The sequence below is a fragment of the Peromyscus eremicus genome, chromosome 3 (assembly GCF_949786415.1).
Source record: "Peromyscus eremicus chromosome 3, PerEre_H2_v1, whole genome shotgun sequence".
Classification (NCBI taxonomy): Eukaryota; Metazoa; Chordata; class Mammalia; order Rodentia; family Cricetidae; genus Peromyscus; species Peromyscus eremicus.
The window spans coordinates 46,830,022-46,847,939 of NC_081418.1; the positions used below are offsets into that span (position 1 = coordinate 46,830,022).

At 43.1% G+C, this 17,918-nt stretch overlaps 1 protein-coding gene across 1 annotated transcript in view; it reads left to right on the forward strand.

Moving 5' to 3' along the window:
* Positions 1 to 15,070, forward strand: part of Nup205 (nucleoporin 205) — a 68,125-nt gene extending 53,055 nt beyond the window's left edge. Inside the window, exons 32-43 of the mRNA XM_059257568.1 lie at positions 24 to 215; positions 959 to 1,080; positions 2,551 to 2,689; positions 4,429 to 4,555; positions 6,576 to 6,652; positions 8,554 to 8,682; positions 8,972 to 9,098; positions 11,278 to 11,444; positions 12,155 to 12,278; positions 12,930 to 13,058; positions 13,664 to 13,737; positions 14,745 to 15,070. Coding sequence (XP_059113551.1) covers positions 24 to 215; positions 959 to 1,080; positions 2,551 to 2,689; positions 4,429 to 4,555; positions 6,576 to 6,652; positions 8,554 to 8,682; positions 8,972 to 9,098; positions 11,278 to 11,444; positions 12,155 to 12,278; positions 12,930 to 13,058; positions 13,664 to 13,737; positions 14,745 to 14,897 — 1,560 coding nt within the window. The 3' untranslated portion in view covers positions 14,898 to 15,070. The remainder of the gene's footprint in view (positions 1 to 23; positions 216 to 958; positions 1,081 to 2,550; positions 2,690 to 4,428; positions 4,556 to 6,575; positions 6,653 to 8,553; positions 8,683 to 8,971; positions 9,099 to 11,277; positions 11,445 to 12,154; positions 12,279 to 12,929; positions 13,059 to 13,663; positions 13,738 to 14,744) is intronic.
* The last annotated feature ends 2,848 nt before the right edge of the window (positions 15,071 to 17,918 follow it).

A 17,918-nucleotide genomic window follows, 5' to 3' on the forward strand; every position in this document is an offset into this window, starting at 1 on the left:
GATTCTGATTCTCCCTTCCTTAGATGCTGGCCCTGGCTCTCCTTGACCGGATCGTCTCTGTGGACAGGCAGCAGCAGTGGCTCCTGTACCTCTCCAACAGTGGCTATTTGAAGGTCCTCGTGGATAGCTTGGTGGAAGATGACCGGACTCTGCAGAGCTTGCTGACTCCACAGCCGCCTCTCTTAAAAGCCCTTTATACCTATGAATCCAAGATGGTAAGGTTTGGTGGACATTGGCATTAAGTCAGCAGTCTTCTTTAGGGCCTGGAGATGTGCTTACCACTAGGCCACCGGTGCACCTGAATATTTCTATTATATAAGCTGTTGTTACTGTAAGAGCTTTGTTACATCTGGGGATTTGTGCTGGAATTGCATCTTCTGAGTGGGAAGATGGGCTGGAGTTGTCCTGAGAAGGTTCCAGGGTCGTACCCTGCTGCCTGCTGACTCACCCAGTGTGCTGCTGAGAGCGGCGTGAAGGCCAGGGCTCATGGGAAGGGGGCAGCGACTGAAAACTCAGTGTCTACTCTGTCAGTTCCTTCCCTCCAGATCTGTTAAATTTGTCACATATGTCCCAATAGTGGAAGTCTTAGAGTCGTCCTCAGTTTTTCATAGGTATTTACTAAATGCCTAATGTATACCAAGCATGCTATTAGGTGCCAGAGACACACTAAAAGGGAGCACAGCAAACTCACCTGACCTGTTGACAGAAACTATATTTGAATAATTCACAATAATAATAATGTCCAATATGCAGTAATACATGTACAGTAATATAAATGTATAATATTTACCCCTGAGTTCCCATAAAAAATCTTAGGAGAAAGGAGGTGTAATGTGTCTTTGTAGACAGCTCAGGATCTCCTTATTTGTGGTTGATAAGGAGTGTGTATGAGTGTCTTGTGTTCCTGTGAGGCCCTTGAACATGATTTCAGCACTGTCTTCCTCTTGTAACTTTGCAGGCATTTCTCACAAGAGTAGCTAAGTTACAGCAAGGTTCATTGGAGCTCCTAAGGTCTGGGGTGGTTGTGAGGCTCGCACAGTGCCAGGTCTATGACATGCGCCCAGAGATGGACCCGCATGGGTAAGTGTCCACATGAACCAGCTTGTTTATGCTTCTAGCAAAGGACTGTGAAGAAATGGAAATCCGAAAGATAATTTTCCTGAGGGGTAGTGAGTGTTGTATGCCCTTGTCATTTACTAGTAAGTGGAAGTTGCCAAGATAGTAAAAGTGGGTGGGACCTAATTTTTTATATTTCAGAGGAGAAGAGAGAAAGTATGAGAATTCTGTTAGTCAGTGTTACCTTGCCAGCTTTATTTTATATGAATTTCATAGGTGCTTGTTTTTAGTCAGGGGTCTTTTAAAATATAATAGTACAGTTAAACCTTGTTGGTAGGTATGGTAGTACACATCGGCTTGTAAATCCAGCACTTGGGAGACTGAGGCAGGAGGATTGTGATTTTAAGGCTAGCCTGGATTGTACAGCAAACAAAATCAAGGGAGAAAATGACTAATTTGTTACATATTTCTGATCCTAATAATTTGAACAGAATTTCAGAGTTATTTTTTCATTTTTCTGGTTTTAGTGTTTTATCTACTGCTTATGACTTTGATAGGTTCAAATGAAATTATTTTCAAGTTTCAGGGTTTTTTTGTTTGGTTTGGTTTGGTTTGGTTTTGGTTTTTCAAGACATGGTTTCTCTGTGTAACAGCTCTAGCTTCTTGGAATTCCCTTTGGAGACCAATCTAGTCTTGAACTCTCAGAGATCCACCTGCCTTTGCCTCATGAATGCTGGGATCAAAGGCATGTGCTACCAGTGCCTGGCCTCAAGTTCCAGGTTTTTCAGCAGATATCTGTTCAATTTGAATTTGGATATGGAGCATTCAGTTTGATTTTTTTAAATTGAATTTTATTTATTTGGGGTGTGTGGCTTGCAGGCACTACAGTGTGTGGAGGTCTGAGAACAACTTTTGGGAGTTGTTCTTTGGGAGAGTTGCTTCTCTCCTTTCGTTGTGGGATCCAGGGGTTGAGATTGGGTTGTCAGGTTTGCAAGGCAAACTAGCTGAGCCTTCCCATGGGCCTGGCTTTTTCCTTCAGTCTACAGGATGGCAGCAGTGCTAGGCAGTCAGCATAGATATCTTCCCAGCAATAAAAAATTAACTTAAGGTTAGTTACTGTTCAAACTCAAAGAAAGTCCATTGCCAAATTGATATCTCAGCTTTTTAGGCTTAACACAGAATTGTGTTGTCTCAGAAGGGAAGGGGTTATTATGATACCATGTTACAAATCATAAACACGAAAGTTAACTATTTTCTCTGAATGTAAGGAGAGTTGAATTAAATACTTCTGAGATCCTGCCATAGAATTAACTTGTCTCTATAAAGCCTCTTTAACATTCTCCTTCTAGTCTTCTCAATAAGTACCCATTTTATTTTGTCTAAAAGTTTTAAAATATCCATGTTTATAGTGTAGCATGTAAATGATAATGAATTGTTAAGACCCTGTCTTACATGCAGTGTTGCTTTCTCCTTGGTTGTTTGAAATGAATCAAGCATGTTTGGCATGAGAGACCCCCCAGTGTTCATCCCAACGCCCGTGGACCGATACCGGCAGATTCTCCTTCCAGCCCTCCAGCTGTGCCAGGTCATCCTCACGTCGAGTATGGCCCAGCACCTGCAGGCAGCAGGGCAGGTAAGGTGGACACTTGGTGCAGAGGTCACTAATGCAGAACCCACCTTTAGAAATGCAGAGTCTAGATAGAAAGCTCAAGTGAGGTCATGTCCACCCTGTTGTTAGTGGTAAAGCAGAGTGTAGAGCATAGCCCCTTGTACTTCACTATGAACTCCTGGCCAATTTCTGTCCTCCTGTGCAAATGGAACATTGCAGCTACTTAATAGAATCCTGAGATGGAAAGCGAGATTAAGTGTGGTCCTGTAGAAAAGCAAGCAGTTACTCTGATAGGAATAAACTGGCAAAGATGTATTTCAGCCAAACATTTAGAGAGGGATAATAGGCCTGTCTTCGTTATTTTTTATTAATATGACAAACACCATGACCAAGGCCAAGGGAACTTAAAAGAGAGCATTTAATTGAGCTTACAGTTTCAGGGGGTTAGAGTCTTTGATGGCAGAGCAAAGCCATGGCCACAGGAACTTCTCAGAACTCATGTCTTGTAGGAGGCAGAGAGAGAGCACACTGGGAATGGGGTGAGTCTTTTCACGCCTCAAAGCCCACCCCCAGTGGCACACCTCTTCCAACAAGGCCACACCTCTTAATCCTTCCTAAACAGTTCCACCAATGGGGGACCAAATAATCAAACATACACACTTATGGGGGCCATTCTCATTCAAACCGTAAGACCTTTAGAAAATGCAAAAGAGAAACCTATAGCCTCGTATAGTAGTGCATACTTGTAATTCCAGTACTAGGGTGACTGAGGCCACAGGGTCATTAGTTAGCCTGGCCTATGGAGTGAAACTGTCTCAAAAAAAAAAAAAAAAAAAAACCCTAAAGTTGGGCATGGCTGTACATTCCTGTCATCCAAGGAGAGGCAGGAGGATCAAGAGTTCAAGGTCTTCTGTGGCTGTGTGACTAGTCCAAGGCCTTGGACTCTATGACACCCTGTTTCTAACAGAAATAAAAAGTATGGAAGGAAGTATCATATGCATAGGATTTTTTTTTAGCATCATGGGGTAATGAGATGCTTTGGTTTCTGAATGTTTTGTCTGTTTTCATACAATGCAGTCAGAGTTGCTTCACCAGGAGAAGCTGTGGCTTCTAAAGCGACGCCTTATTTGCACTGCAGCAGCCCAGAGGACATCCTTCCATCCTCAGAATGGCTTTGAGCTAATTCTGTGACTCGGGTTTCCTTGTTTGCTTCTTTACTAGATTGAGTGGTCCTCCCTGCCCCACTCCTACCCACACACACTCCCTCCCTAGGGCTGGGAATTGAATTTAGTGCCCCAGGAGTGCTCCCGAGAATACCAAAGGCAGAAAGAGGTTTGGACCGGAGAGTTTCTGTCTCTTTTGTTCTTATTGTATCAAAAAGTAACAAAAGCTTTTATGTGATTGAAGCATGCTGCCCAAGTCAGGCTTACTTGGCAGCTCAATAGAGTGTAATTTAGTGACCATTTTTATACCCACTCATATGAAGTTCTCTTGATTCCTTTTAAATAAATAGTAAAAAGAAGTAAAATAGGTGTTTCCAGGCAGTGTTTCTGAGTCATGGCCTCCTACAGCGAGCTCTGCTGTGTCGACATGCAGACTTTGAAGTAGTTTAGCTTTGTGGTTATATTTTGCTTTGTGAGGAGATAGACTGTTGCAGTTGAGAAAGCAGCTGCTTCTCTTGGTCTTCACTGCATACGGTTATTTGCTGAAAAGATGAATTACCGTGTGATGCAGTTTTCTCTTCCTCCATCTCGGCTGCTCAGGTGCTGCAGTTCCTCATCGCTCATTCTGATACCATCCAAGCAATTCTGCGCTGTCAGGATGTTAGCGCTGGCTCTTTGCAGGAGTTAGCGCTGTTGACAGGAGTCATCAGTAAAGCAGCACTTCCTGGTGAGTTGATGGTGTCGAGCCCGATTAACACAGGCTTAATGGAGAGGGGTTTTTATTACTGACTTGAAATTAGTGCCGGTGACATTCAACTGCCTTTATTAAGTAATACATTTGTATTATATAAACCATATACTCATAAAAAATCCAAAAGTTCAAGGAGATAATTAAAAGCATCAGGATCTCATTACTTGTATTTGGTAAATAGCTTTTCAAACATTGCACGTGTGTTGGGGTAGCAGCAGGCAGAGGTGATAAATGAGAACCACATCACCTTTAGACTTGCTGCTTTAGACGAAGTTCCGTGCATTTAATAGGTTACAAACTTAATGAAGAAAAATAAGAGGAATTACTGAACTCTAGAAATACTCCAAGTGTACAGAGAAATATTGTTACGGAAAAGTTACCATGAGTAAGAAAAAGTTAAGAACTAATGAATTTGTTGTCACTTTGGTCTTGAGTATAATTCTGTACTGTGTAAATTCTAAAGTCAGCAGCACCCAGATGTGAAACCTGAAGCAGTGAGTCTTTTACCCTTCCCAATCTACCTGCAGGTTGTTTTGTAATGGTCCCACTCAGTCTCAGGTCCTCCTCTGTGACCCATACCAGTTCTGTTTGGGTTTACCTCTTGGCATTTTAAATTTGCACTGCAGGCCTCTTCTCTGAAGGAGAAAGTATGTTCACTGGGTTCCCTCATGTTTTAAGATTGTCTTGATGCTGCCACTGATCTTAAATGATAGCACAGCTGATAAGCCTTTCTGTGTAGCTTTGGCGTCTGTCCTGGATCTCACTCTGTAGCCCAGGCTGGCCTTGAACTCGCAGAGATTCGCCTGCCTCTGCCTCTTGTGTGCTGGGATTAAAGGCGTGTGCCACCAACGCCCGGCCTGATAAGCCTTTCTTCCCCTCAGCACATGCAATCCCAGTGGTAACAGCATGCTTAGTAGTTATGTTCAGGCTCTGCTTTCCCCTGGCATGCTAATTGATCTGAGTATGCAAGAATCTCAAGAGGTCCAACTGTTAGTGTTCCTGTTACAGGGAGGGATCTGAAGCACAGATCGGTTACAGAGTCCCAGGCAGTGTAGCTTCTGAGCCTATGGACTTAACTACACTTCTTCTATTTCTATGGAGTAGCCCCTGGTCTACCGTCCCCAGCACTTGGCCTCTTTGTGGAAGTCTCTATCTGAGCCCTCTGAGTGGGAGAGTTGATTAGGGCTGGGTGCAGATCCTGTCAGAGTACGTGGAGCCTCACGGCTTCTGAGGAGACTCGGGGTCTTCTCAGCCGGTCGGGGCAGTCTCCCCTTCTTGCCTCTACCACGTCCCGCAGTGCAGTGCAGGTATCGTAAGGGCTTCCCCTGATTCTCCCAACCTTAATTCCTCAGTATGTTTCTCGTGGATTAGGGTCTGCAAGGATTCTGTGGGTGTCTCCTCTTTCCTCCGTGCTGCTTCCGAGGGAGTAGATGGGTCCTGAGCTGAGTCACAGTGCTCGTCCCGTAGCTGGTCCTCCTTTCTCTCTGCCTTCTGTTCCTGTGTATTTATGGCTAAGTTAACAACTCCTCCTCCTCCTCCTCCTCCTCCTCCTCCTCCTCCTCCTCCTCCTCCTGCTCCTCCTCCTCACCAGGGGGGGTTAAAGTTCGTTTATCTTGTAAGTCTAAGCTCTTATTACTTATTAGGAAGGACTTGATTTCTGATTTTAGAAAGTTTTAAGTTTGTTTTCATTTATTTTGTACACCAACCACTGTTGGCCCTGCCTCCTCTCCTCCTAAAAGTTTTAAGTGAGGTTTTCTTACCCTTTGAGAAGTCATTTTGAAAGTACCTGCCCAGGCTTTAGGTTGTGTGACTGCCCTCGTGCTGGTGTTGCTACTGTGTGAAAGATGCTTACAGTCTGGAAAATTCTGTCCCCCAAAACTGTTCATGGCAGGAGTCTGCTCGTGCATGTAAAGGATAGAAATGCCAGAAGCACTCTACTTTATAGTGTTTTCACTTTAGCACTAAACTACATTTACACATATTCCACATTTTGTAGGTATGTTAAGTGAACTTGATGTTGACGTAAATGAAGGATCCTTAATGGAGCTCCAGGGACACATTGGAAGATTTCAGGTAACTGACTTCTTTCTTGAAATAGCAGTTTTAAGGTGCTGCCCCTGGACTAGAGCGGCCCCTTTCAGCTGTTTCATGGGTTCTTTGAAGATTCTGAATGATGTGCATTGTTTTGACTACTTGATTTTCCCAGTCACCTTCTGACTTTGTGCTGTTGGTGAAGATCCTTATTTCCGCTCTTCTTCCAGCGTTTCCTAGCACAACCCCTAAAGCTTTAGCACAACTGTGGCAAGGGTTTTTATATTCATGTTTAATGTTTCGTTATTATGACTATGTAAATCTTGTTGATGAGTAAGCCATGAGCAACTGTTAATTTTACTATTCTGTTTACTTGTTCCTTTGTTTTCTGAGAGGGGTGTTGCCGTGTAGCCCTGGCCGGCCCAGAACTCTCTGTGTAGACTAGGCTGGCCTTGAACTAGCAGCAGTCCTCCTCTTTCCTCTGCTTCCGTGTGCTGGAACTACAAAACGTGTCCCAGCACCTGCGGCTGCCACTTTTTTGCAGCAGTTTATTTTCCTACAGTTGACAACTGTCCCTACCCCTAGCACTCTCCTGACTTTCTGAGGTAGGTCTCAGGGAGCCAGTCTGGCCTTGAACTGGTGATCTTCCTGCCTTCACCTACTAAATGCTTTACCTTTTTAGAAGTTGGGTTTGTGTGGTGTTACTAGTTTATCCCTATTCTTCTGCATGCATATATCTTTTTAGCATATTTAAACCTATTAGTTTATCAATTAGATATTTTATTAAAGGCTTCCTAAGAGCCTGCTCATCTTTGACTTAAACATTGTCCCCTCTTACTAGCTATAAAATAATTACATAGAAGAATTTACAGTCTGTTGTTTTTATATAATAATTTTCTTAACCAGTTACCTTTTCATAGTCCATTTTTCCAAGTTTTCAAAAGATAAGTGTCCCGGCTCAATAGATGAGTGCTCTCCTAGCATGTGCCCTGAGGCACTGAATTTGGAACCCTAGTCCTGCATAGATGACGATGAGTAGCTGACTCATGTATCTGTTTTCAAAGTTGGATTTAATTACATATATGATTAGGTTCAAGTACATGCACATGGTATGTTTTGATATCATATTATTAAATAACTTTCCAGAAGGACCTGCATTCACCACCAACTCTCTCCCCCAAATTTTCACCTTTTTTTTTTTTTCTCAGAAGAGAGAAAAACACCTTTTAGGTGGCCTCTGGGAATGTTGGAACATGTTTATTTTATCTGTAAAAGCAGCAAACACAGGGAAAAGTACTGAAGATTTCCAGCTGGCAATATTTACATTAAAGTTTTTAAATTATTGCTCTGTTTTTTATGTATGTATGTGCATACACATGTGCCATTATGTACACATGGAGGCCAGAGGATAACTTATGGGAGTTTGTCCTCCTATATATAGGCCCCAGGGGCCAAACCCAGATTGTCAGGCTTGGCCTTTACCTGCTGAGGAGTCACCCCACAGGCCCTAACATTTGTGTGTTGTCTGCCTATAAATTCCTAACCCCTCCAGGAAGTCCCCAGACACTGGAGTTACAGCCTTTAAGTTCGAGTCCTGGTAAGACTATGGGATTTGTCACTGACCATCTTGTAATTGCCTGTAAAAATGTAGTTTTCATTTGTTTATTAACTTGTGCTGCTTTTTATGACTGTCTCATAAGAAAGTATTGAATGTTTCTATATCAGAAACATTTAGGTTATATTGGGGATCCTCTGAAAGGGAAACAAATTCCCTTTGTGAAAAGCTGAATTTTAGCAAGCTTACCTTAGTAGGAAAAGATATCAGATGATTTCAAGAATAAGTCCACTCCCCACTGAATTTCCCCCTTCTACCTAAAGAAAAATGGGGTAACTAATGTTAAACTCCTTCAGCCTGACGTGAACACCGGGTCTTTTTTCCTTAGCGCCAGTGCTTAGGACTACTAAGTCGCTTCGGTGGCTCTGACAGACTGCGACAATTTAAATTTCAAGATAATAATGTGGAGGGAGATCGGGTGAGCAAGAAAGATGAAATTGAGCTGGCCATGCAGCAGGTAAGAAGGGGTGAAAATTGTGGACCTGGAGTTTTTATGGTTTTAAAAATTTTGATAAAAATAACAGCTGTCGGGTTGGGGATTTAGCTCAGTGGTAGAGCGCTTGCCTAGCAAGCACAAGGCCCTGGGTTCGGTCCTCACCTCCAGAAAATAAACAAACAAACAAACAAATAACAGTTGTATGTAATTTTACAAATTGATTATGACCTCGTTTTCTGCAGTCTAAATTTCTGTGACTTTGGGGAATTTTTAGACTAACATTTTAGTTACTTCTTTTCTTCCATTGTAGATTTGTGCTAATGTAATGGAATATTGCCAGTCACTGATGCTGCAGAGCTCCCCTACCTTCCAGAATGCTGTGTGTCTCTTCACCCCTAGCCTTTCAGAGACCATTAACAGAGATGGACCACGGCAAGGTGAGCCGGGGGTGGGTTCGTTGACTATCTGAAGAAGGGAACAGCTCTGCAGCTTGGCTCCAGTGAGACGCATTTATTCTCGATGAATTACTAATGGGAAAATTTTAAAATGACTTTTTTTTCTTTTTTCTGGTTTTTTTGAGACAAGATTTCTCTGTGTATCCCTGACTGTCCTGGAACTAACTCTGTAGACCAGGCTGGCCTCGAACTCAGAGATCTGCCTGCTTCTGCCTCCTGAGTGCTGGGATTAAAGGCGAGTGCCACCACCCACACCGCCTGGTTTAAAATGACTTTTTAAAGAAAGTGTGGGGGTACTGTTGTCAGATCGATGTGTGAAGCTGGAAGCACAGAGGTTAGGGAAAGTCTTTGGATTTTTGAGGCTAAAACTAGAAGAGCCATGTAGGGGAGTGTAGTCTTAAATAATACCAGAGATCCCAAAGAAAGCACCTCAGATTGGAGAGAGCCAGCTGGGTGAAATGTATGAACACTCAGCAAGTTAACTGTGTATGCTGAATCAGTTCGTGCTGAATTCAGTGCCTAAGTGGGTCATGTGTTACAGCTCCACATTTCTGTCACATGACAGTAAACTTTTAGGTGCTGGGCAGGCTGACTTAGCCTCTGGTGTCTTCAGAAGTTAGTAGCAAAGGCCAGGTAGCAATCCTGTGGGACACATAAAAGACAGAGCTGTTGGGCCCTGGTTTAGTGATAGTGGAACTTGGTGATTTCCAGGGAGCCTTTCAAGTCTGCTGCAAGGAAGTCCAGGTAGCTTAACTAGTTTGGGTCTAGAATGATTAGGAATCCTGTCCAGAGACCCCTTTTGATTTAAAGTCACCCACCAGTGACTTTCTTCTTTCTGTTCTTTGAGACAGTGTTTTCCTGTGTATCCCAGTCTATTCTTAAACTAAACTTGTAGCTCAGGGTGTTCCTAAACTCACTGTTCCTTTGCAACCTCACTAAAAAGCAGCAAAGTAAAAGGTAAGTTGCTGGGTTTTGCTCCCAGAGGGAGTTGTTGTAGTGAGACAGGTTAAAAATAAATCCAGTTCATTTTTCAAGTATTTCTTAGGAAGAATGACTTAAAGCTGTCAGTTCAGCAACCAGAACAGTGCAGATTAGAGGTAAATACATGTAACCACAACCATTGGATGAGGTGAGCATTGCTCACTTTGGGTCAAGAACTCCTGAAAGTGTGTGTGTGTGTGTGTGTGTGTGTGTGTGTGTGTGTGTGTGTGTGTGTATGTGTACTACCTACCTACCTACCTACCTCTCTATCTCTATATCTCTATCTCTATATCTATCTCTATATCTATCTCTATATCTATGGTTTGTGGGATTAGAGCGGTGGCTCATCAGATAAGAACACTTACTCTTCCTGAAGAGGACCCAGGTTCAAGTCATAGCACCAACATGGTAGCTCACACCATATATGTGCATGACACGGTGCACATATATACATGAAGGCAAAACACTCATACACATAAGTCTTTGAAAAAGTAGATATAGTTTGTATATATGGGTAGGTGTGCAATTTTCAAAAAGCCTAGATCTTACCTAATAAAGGGTGCCTGCTAGCCTTATTTCTTGACTCTCTCAAGGACTCCAGTGGTATTTGTGTACCTGACTACAATAGCATTTAACCACTGTGTTTTGAACTAGTGGGTGTTTATTTATTTTGAGATTGCTTTTTATTTCTCGTGCATGGATCTTTTGCCTGCATGCATCTCTGCACCATTTGTGTGCAGTGCCATTGGAGACTAGGAGAGGGCGTCAGATCTTCTGGCACTGGAGTCACAGAAGGCAGTTGTCAGCCACCGTGTGGGTGCCGGGAATCGAACTGGTTTTCCCTGGAAGAGCAGTCAGTGCTCTTGACCCCTGAGCCATCTCTCCAGCCCCAGCAGTGGTGTAAGTAGTCTTGGGGTGCCATTAATCATAGCCTACATGACTTGTAGTTTTATCTCTTATGTTTACAGCTGTCTTAAAATTCATAGAAGGTTGTTTTCCCAGGGTGAGGCTCATCCATTGAACTCTAGATGAGCTGACCCTGTGAGTTCCCCAAACAGGAAACTCCACTGTGTAATTTGTAGTAGTAGAGGACTGCATTCATGTTCTCTCTTTTTACAACAAACAAACGAAATCCGAGGAAATGTGTCTAAGCAGAACGCTGTTTTCTATCACCTATTAGATACCCAGGTTCCCATGGTTCCGTATTGGCGCCTGCCTGGCTTGGGCATTATTGTCTACCTGCTGAAACAGAGCGCCAGTGATTTCTTTAGCTATTATGACAGTCACCGCCGCAGTGTCAACAAGCTACAGAATGTAGAGCAACTTCCCCCAGATGAGATAAAAGAGGTATGAACCTTGTAATGAGGTATGGGGCTTGAAAAGTCATTGCTGCACCAACATGGGCCCAGGTACGAGGCTTGGACTCGGGAGTAAAGATGACGTACTCAGTGCTACTAAAGGCTCTGCACTGATTTTCCTTTGCATGCACCTCATTAGCATGGACCTCTTGACTTGAGGAGCAGCCAGGTATCTCCTCCTGAAGAAAATGAGAGGGTGGCTGCCCCAGTAAAGAGCTGCAGAGAAACTGGGCTTCCTGTTGCAAATGTTTTTGCAGTAGAACTTGGGCAGTTGTCTGTCTTCAGCATCTTCTTGTGGTATTGAAATTTCCAAACAGACGGGATGGCACATCAGTCCTGATCGCTTTATGTTTGGCACATATCCGCTATGCCACTTTCTCCGGAAGCTACCTGACAAATTCATGCCAGCTTTTCACCTACTGCTTAAAGAGGCTGTTTATTTTAATCTGATAGGATACTGAGGGCTGGCGGGCCACTTGTGGGTTGGCAGTGTCTGTCTGTTGAACAGACTTTCAAAGGCAGCAGGTAAACATTCCTGTGGGACTTGACTGCTTCTTTAACTCATTTTTTGGGTAATAAACTCTTGTCCACAAAGCTGGATAAATACATTTGAGTGTTTTCACACTTCCTATTATAATGACCTGTTCATAGTATATTATTTTGTTTAAGTTGTTACAGTTTATACTCTCTTTTTCTTAGTTGTGCCAGTCTGTGATGCCTGCTGGTGTTGATAAAATCTCTACTGCGCAGAAGTGTGTTTTAGCGAGACGGCGTCTGGTCAAGCTGATCAATAATCGCGCTAAGCTGCTGTCCCTCTGTTCCTGTATCCTTGTGCAGCCACAGCCCAGAGTGCAGACCCTAAACTGTGGCAGTCCTTACTTAATTCTTGCATCATTCAGCTACCAAAACCATAATGAAAGTGACATAATTATTGTTTTGTGGCCTGTCTTGTTTTGCTCAGTAAAAACCTCATGTATTTCCATATTGATATTTTTATTCTCACCTTCTAGAGTAGCTAGGAGTACTATAAAATCTGCAGACGGGGCTGGAGAGATGGCTCAGAGGTTAAGAGCACTGTTTGTTCTTCCAAAGGTCCTGAGTTCAATTCCCAGCAACCACATGGTGGCTCACAACCATCTGTAATGAGATCTGGCACCCTCTTCTGGCCTGCAGGGATATGTGCAGACAGAACACTGTATACATAATAAATAAATAAATCTTTAAAAAAAAAAAAAAAAAAAAAAAAATCTGCAGACGATTTCTGTGTGGGCAAGAGGCTGGTGGCACAGTACCCTGTGGGCCTCACCTGCCATAGGTCACGTTGCAGCTTTTTCTGAAGCATGTTCAGTGAACTTCATCCCTGTCCGTTAGAGAAAGTTCATGGTGCGTAATCAAGCACAGGCTCTTCTTTTCTGCCCCTCGGAAACTGGTCTGTAAAGAACGCGATGAGATTCTTCTTTAATCTGGACTCCAGTTATCATAGAGACCTGCCTGTTTATTCTTTGGCGCCATCTGGAGTACTACTTGTTACATTGCACTCCCACGGACTCCCAAGACTCCATGTTTGCCTCTAGGACTTTATTTAAAAGCAGAAGACTACAAGGTAAGCTGTTCTCAAAACAGGTGAGCCAGGAATGCAGACATTTTACTACCCTGAAAACCCAGCTGCCTCTTTCTAGTTTAGTGTGTTTTTGCAGCAAGGTCTTGTTTTATTTCCCAGACAGGCCCTAAAATCCTGGGCTCAATTGATCCAGCCTCCTGAGTAGCTGGACTGTGGATGCCCACCACGAGCTGCTCGAAGCAACCTTACATTTTATCTGTTTCAGATTACTCAGTGAATTGAGTGCTGGAGAGCTAACTAGTAAACACAGCTGTTTTCTGTATTTCACTCTCTGCCCGTGGGAAATGATCCTGGAGCCTGTTCACTGGTTGTCCTTCGTTTTCCTAGAGTTAGGTGTGCCCCAGCTGCAGAGTCCCATCACAGCTAATTTTCCAGAAGAATAGATGCAGGCCATTGTTCTTGTTTGGGGTGGGCTCTGGGATGGAGGAACAAGCATTAGACTCCTGAGGGAAGGATGAGACGCATCGTGGACTGGGATGCACTTCCAGTGCTCAAAGCCGAGTTCATGTGCTGCTGCTGGCAGGTGCCTGTGCTGTGCAGTAGACACACCCTTGGCAGGGCTGCTTCACTGTGTCTCTTATTTCCAGATTCCTTTTCCTCAGAACCCAATCTGGACTTCAGAAGTGGGCTGGCTCTAGTGAGCCAACATGATATAGACCAGGTAAGGTTCTGTCCTCATATTCTTTACTCTTTAAAGGGGAAACCTGGTTTGTTGATAAAAGTAGAAAGTAATAGTTTCTGTTTATTCACTAAAGACACTGTCTCTCTTTTTTTTAAAGAATTATTAATGTGTATATAAAAGTATCTCTGTATATGTATGTGCACCGTGTGTGTGCCTGGTGCCCTAGTAGGCCAGAAGAGGGCTTCAGATCTCCTGGACTAGAGTTAGAAGTGACTGAGCTGCCTGATATGGGTGCTGGAAACTGAACCCTGGTTCTCTGTACGAGTAGCAAGTGCTCATAACAGCTTCTCTATCGCTAGCCTGACACTTACTCAACAACTTTTAAAAAAATATTTATTTTTATTTTACTTACGGGTGCTTTGCTTGCATGTACCTGGTACCCACAGAAGTCAGAAAAGGGCATCAGGTCCCCTGGAGCTGAAGTTAGAGATGGTTGTGTGCTGCCATGTGGGTGCTGGAAATTGAACTCAGGTCCTCTGGAAAAGCTGCCAGTGAGTGCGATTAACCACTGAGCCATCTCCCAGGCCCTTAATAGCTTTTGATATGGCCTTTAGGAGCTTCTTTTTTTTTTTTTTATGCCTATCAGTTTATCAGCATCAACAATTGTTTCTATTTAAGATACACCTTTAATTTATACACATTTGTACAGGAATTAAAACCACAAAAGCATTCTAAGATAGAAATGTAATTTTTAATTAATTTGGTACCCCATTACAAATACGTGATAGTGTTTTATGTTAGAAAAGTGCCTTTTGTGAATGTTTGTGTGGGTGAAGTGGGCATGGGGTAATGGTGGAGCTGGGTTTCAAACCCAAGGCCTTCCTTGCACATGCTAGGCAGATAGTCTGCCTCTGAAGTATACTCCATCTTAGTCTATATAAGAAAGAGCAGATTAGAATAGCGTAGCAGCGTTTTAAGTGGAAAGACACAGATTGAAATCCTGAGAAAGCAATGTAATAATAAAAGGTTTTCTGTGTCACCTCCAGCTTCAGTCTGATGCCACCAATGCCTTTGGAGAATCACTACAGAAGAAACTTCTAGACATTGAAGGGTTATATTCAAAAGTTCGATCCCGCTACAGTTTCATACAGGCGCTTGTCAGACGGATACGTGGCCTGTTGAGGATATCAAGGAGTTGAGAGCCGTGCTAATGCTCTTCTGTGGAAGAGATGAACTGAGGAACATCTCCTTTTTATAGATGACTTTATTTCTAAATTATGACCAAAAGATATTTTGCTATTTCTTTCTTGATATATGGACATCTTTTCTGTAAACCTCTGCCTTATTTCACCCTCATTTGTGAACAATAAAATACTTTTTAAAAAATAACAAATGCATGATCAGTCCTTTGAAATTATTAAGACTCTTAACATAAAAATGTCTTGATGCTTATGGTTTTCCTGGAGAAATTCTGAATGCACAATTAGAGCAGTTTGTTTCAGTTGTGGCGTAAGCCTCTGTGATGCTCAGCTACTCTGTAGCAGAGTGGACAATGAACTACAGCCATGCTTATGCTGTGGAAACAGAAATGCCTCGAAAACGACAAGCTGTCTCCTAAAAAGTTAGCTTTTGCCTTTCTTTCCTGCATTTCAAATGGCAGCACAATCCATCGTGGTTTCTTTGAAAGGACTGTGACAATTCTCAAATCATCCACCTGTATTCTCATTAATGTGGTTACCACTGAGGAAAAGATTACGTCATCACTGCTCTCCCATGTCCGCCATTAGAGGTACATTTTCCCTTCCAGCAGCAACTTCAGACTGATAACTGAGGCTGCTGAGAGGGCTGAGGCCTGACTCACATGGACACAGAGCGTCAACGTCAGTCCATGGTGTTATCGTTGATGGCTTTTGTTTTTTAAATCTTACAATGAAATTTCTCCAGCTCTTAAGCATTGTCATTAAAAGACTTGGCCATTGTTACATTTTGAAAGTAATTGGCTGCCCACCAGCTCCACAACAGCCTTTAGCTAAAAAATGTCCTGTTAGTCACAAGTCCTAGGGAGATGAGTGAGCATATAGCTGGATCCACAATGTCAAGATGTCCGCTCCTGCCTGCCGCTGCACTGGCCCTCATTTGTCTTCTGTGATCCTAGGATGAACCTAGGGCCTCCCAGTAGCAAACTGACCTCCACCTCCAGCCCGTTGTCACCAAGAACACAGCACTGGGCCAGCCACAAGATGGCTCGGTGCATAAAGGGGTTTTCTGCCAAGTCTGCTGGCCTAAGTAGAGGTGGAGAACCAACTCTAGCATTGTCCTGACTCCCACATGTGCATGGTGGTACAGTGTACCCACATTCAGATAACTAAAGGTGAACCTGCCGACCTTCAGATGGGGTGAGGTAGTGTGTACTCCAATAAGTTTGCCTGAAGATCAGAGGACAGAACAAGCCACTAAACATAGAAGCCAGGCAGTGGTGGCACACACCTTTAATCCCAGCACTAGGGAAGTTGAGACAGGAAATGGCATTTATGGGCAAAGAAAAGTATGTAAGGCGGGAAGAGACAGGAACTAAAGTCTTCTGGCTGAGGAAAGAAAGCCTTTTAGGCTGAGGAGGCTCTTTCGGCTGGAGCCCTTTCAGGCTGAGGAGTTGGTGAAGTGGTTGGTGGCTGTGGCTGCTCTGCTTCTTTGATCTTTCAGCTGTCACCCCAATATCTGGCTCTGAGTTTTACCATTTAGCAATTTGTGTTACATTCAAAGCCTAAGAAGCTTCCGAAGGAAATGATAGCTTTCACAGGGTTCAGAGGGCAGCTTGGGGGAGTCGGTTCTCTTTTTACCATGAGGGTTTCAGGTTATGGAGCTTGTGGCAAATGCCTTTACCCACTGAGCCACCTTACTGGCCCAGCATTATCATTGTTGTGCTCATTTCTCCCAGACGTGCAGGGGACCAGCTCAGAGGTCAGCAGGGCAGTGGGAAAGTGTGGGAAGGAATGATGCCGTGAGCAGCAGTGCAGCTGACCAGAATTGCTGCTTCATGCAGCAGAGGGGGCTGGGTAGAAGTAGGAAGGCCTGGCCAAGGCTCCTATGCTTGAGACATGGAGAGAGGTTATTTATGGGCTCCTCTGCCAAGCAAAGGGGAGAGAAGCAGGTTTTAGAAACTTTGAGTTACAGTTTTAGCATTTAGAGGAAAGGCTTTCTGTTCCCCAAAAGCACCAAGTTAATTTAGGGCTCTAATTCATTTTTACTGAGTTAATCAGTATTCTGGAGCTCGTAATTCAAAAAGGTATGTTCTCTATCACTACTACTGTAGCTCTGACAAACTGTTTTATCTGTGCTGTACAAGGCACGAATTTAGTCTTTTCCAAATACCACTTCCCCCAAGTTACTTGGAAAACTTTGCACCTTCTCGAGAGTTGGGAGCAGAGTGCAGCGAGCGCCTCCCATAAACCTAGTCACTGCCTTCGTTGTTACCTGTGCCAAAGGATCCCGAACCAGTGACATTTCCATGTTTTAGACATTTTACTATAAAATGCAAATGTTGTAATGTTGTAATATACCTTCCATATCCAGGTTTCCTCAGTTGTCTTTAAAGCTTAATTTAAAACTTTTTAAAAACATATGATCCAATTAAGAATCACAGGAAGCTAGGTGCAAGTTCCGGGACAGCCAGGTCTACACAGAAAACTGTCTCGAAAAAGCTTTTTTAAAAAATCACATGGTACATATATATTTACCTCTCTAATCATCTGTATTTGCAAACCTTGCCTCTCCCCTTTTCCTAAGACAGTGAGAAGTTAACAGGTTTTAGCTATTTAGAAAGAGCAACCATTCTTGTCTTTTGATTAGATTCATGTTGAATATTTTCCACCAGAGTCAACTTGACAGGTGATACTGTGCCCACAGTGTATCTGTCTCACCAGGAAGTTCACATCAGTGTGTCCCATGACACTAAGTGATCATTTGGTGAGATGAGATGAAAAGGTCATTTCCCATTGGAGTAAGTAATTTGTGGGGGTGATACTTTCAGACTGAATCTCTTGGTCCCAGGAAAACCTTTAATCATTGAATTAATCCTTTCTATTTAAATATTTAAAAATTACATGCTGTTTCCATTAAAAAAGTACAACAAACCTGGCTATCCAGTCTTCTCTGACATCAGACACCTAGTTTTATACCTTAGAATAACTCAGTTTCAGGCTGGAGAAATGGCTCAGTGAGTA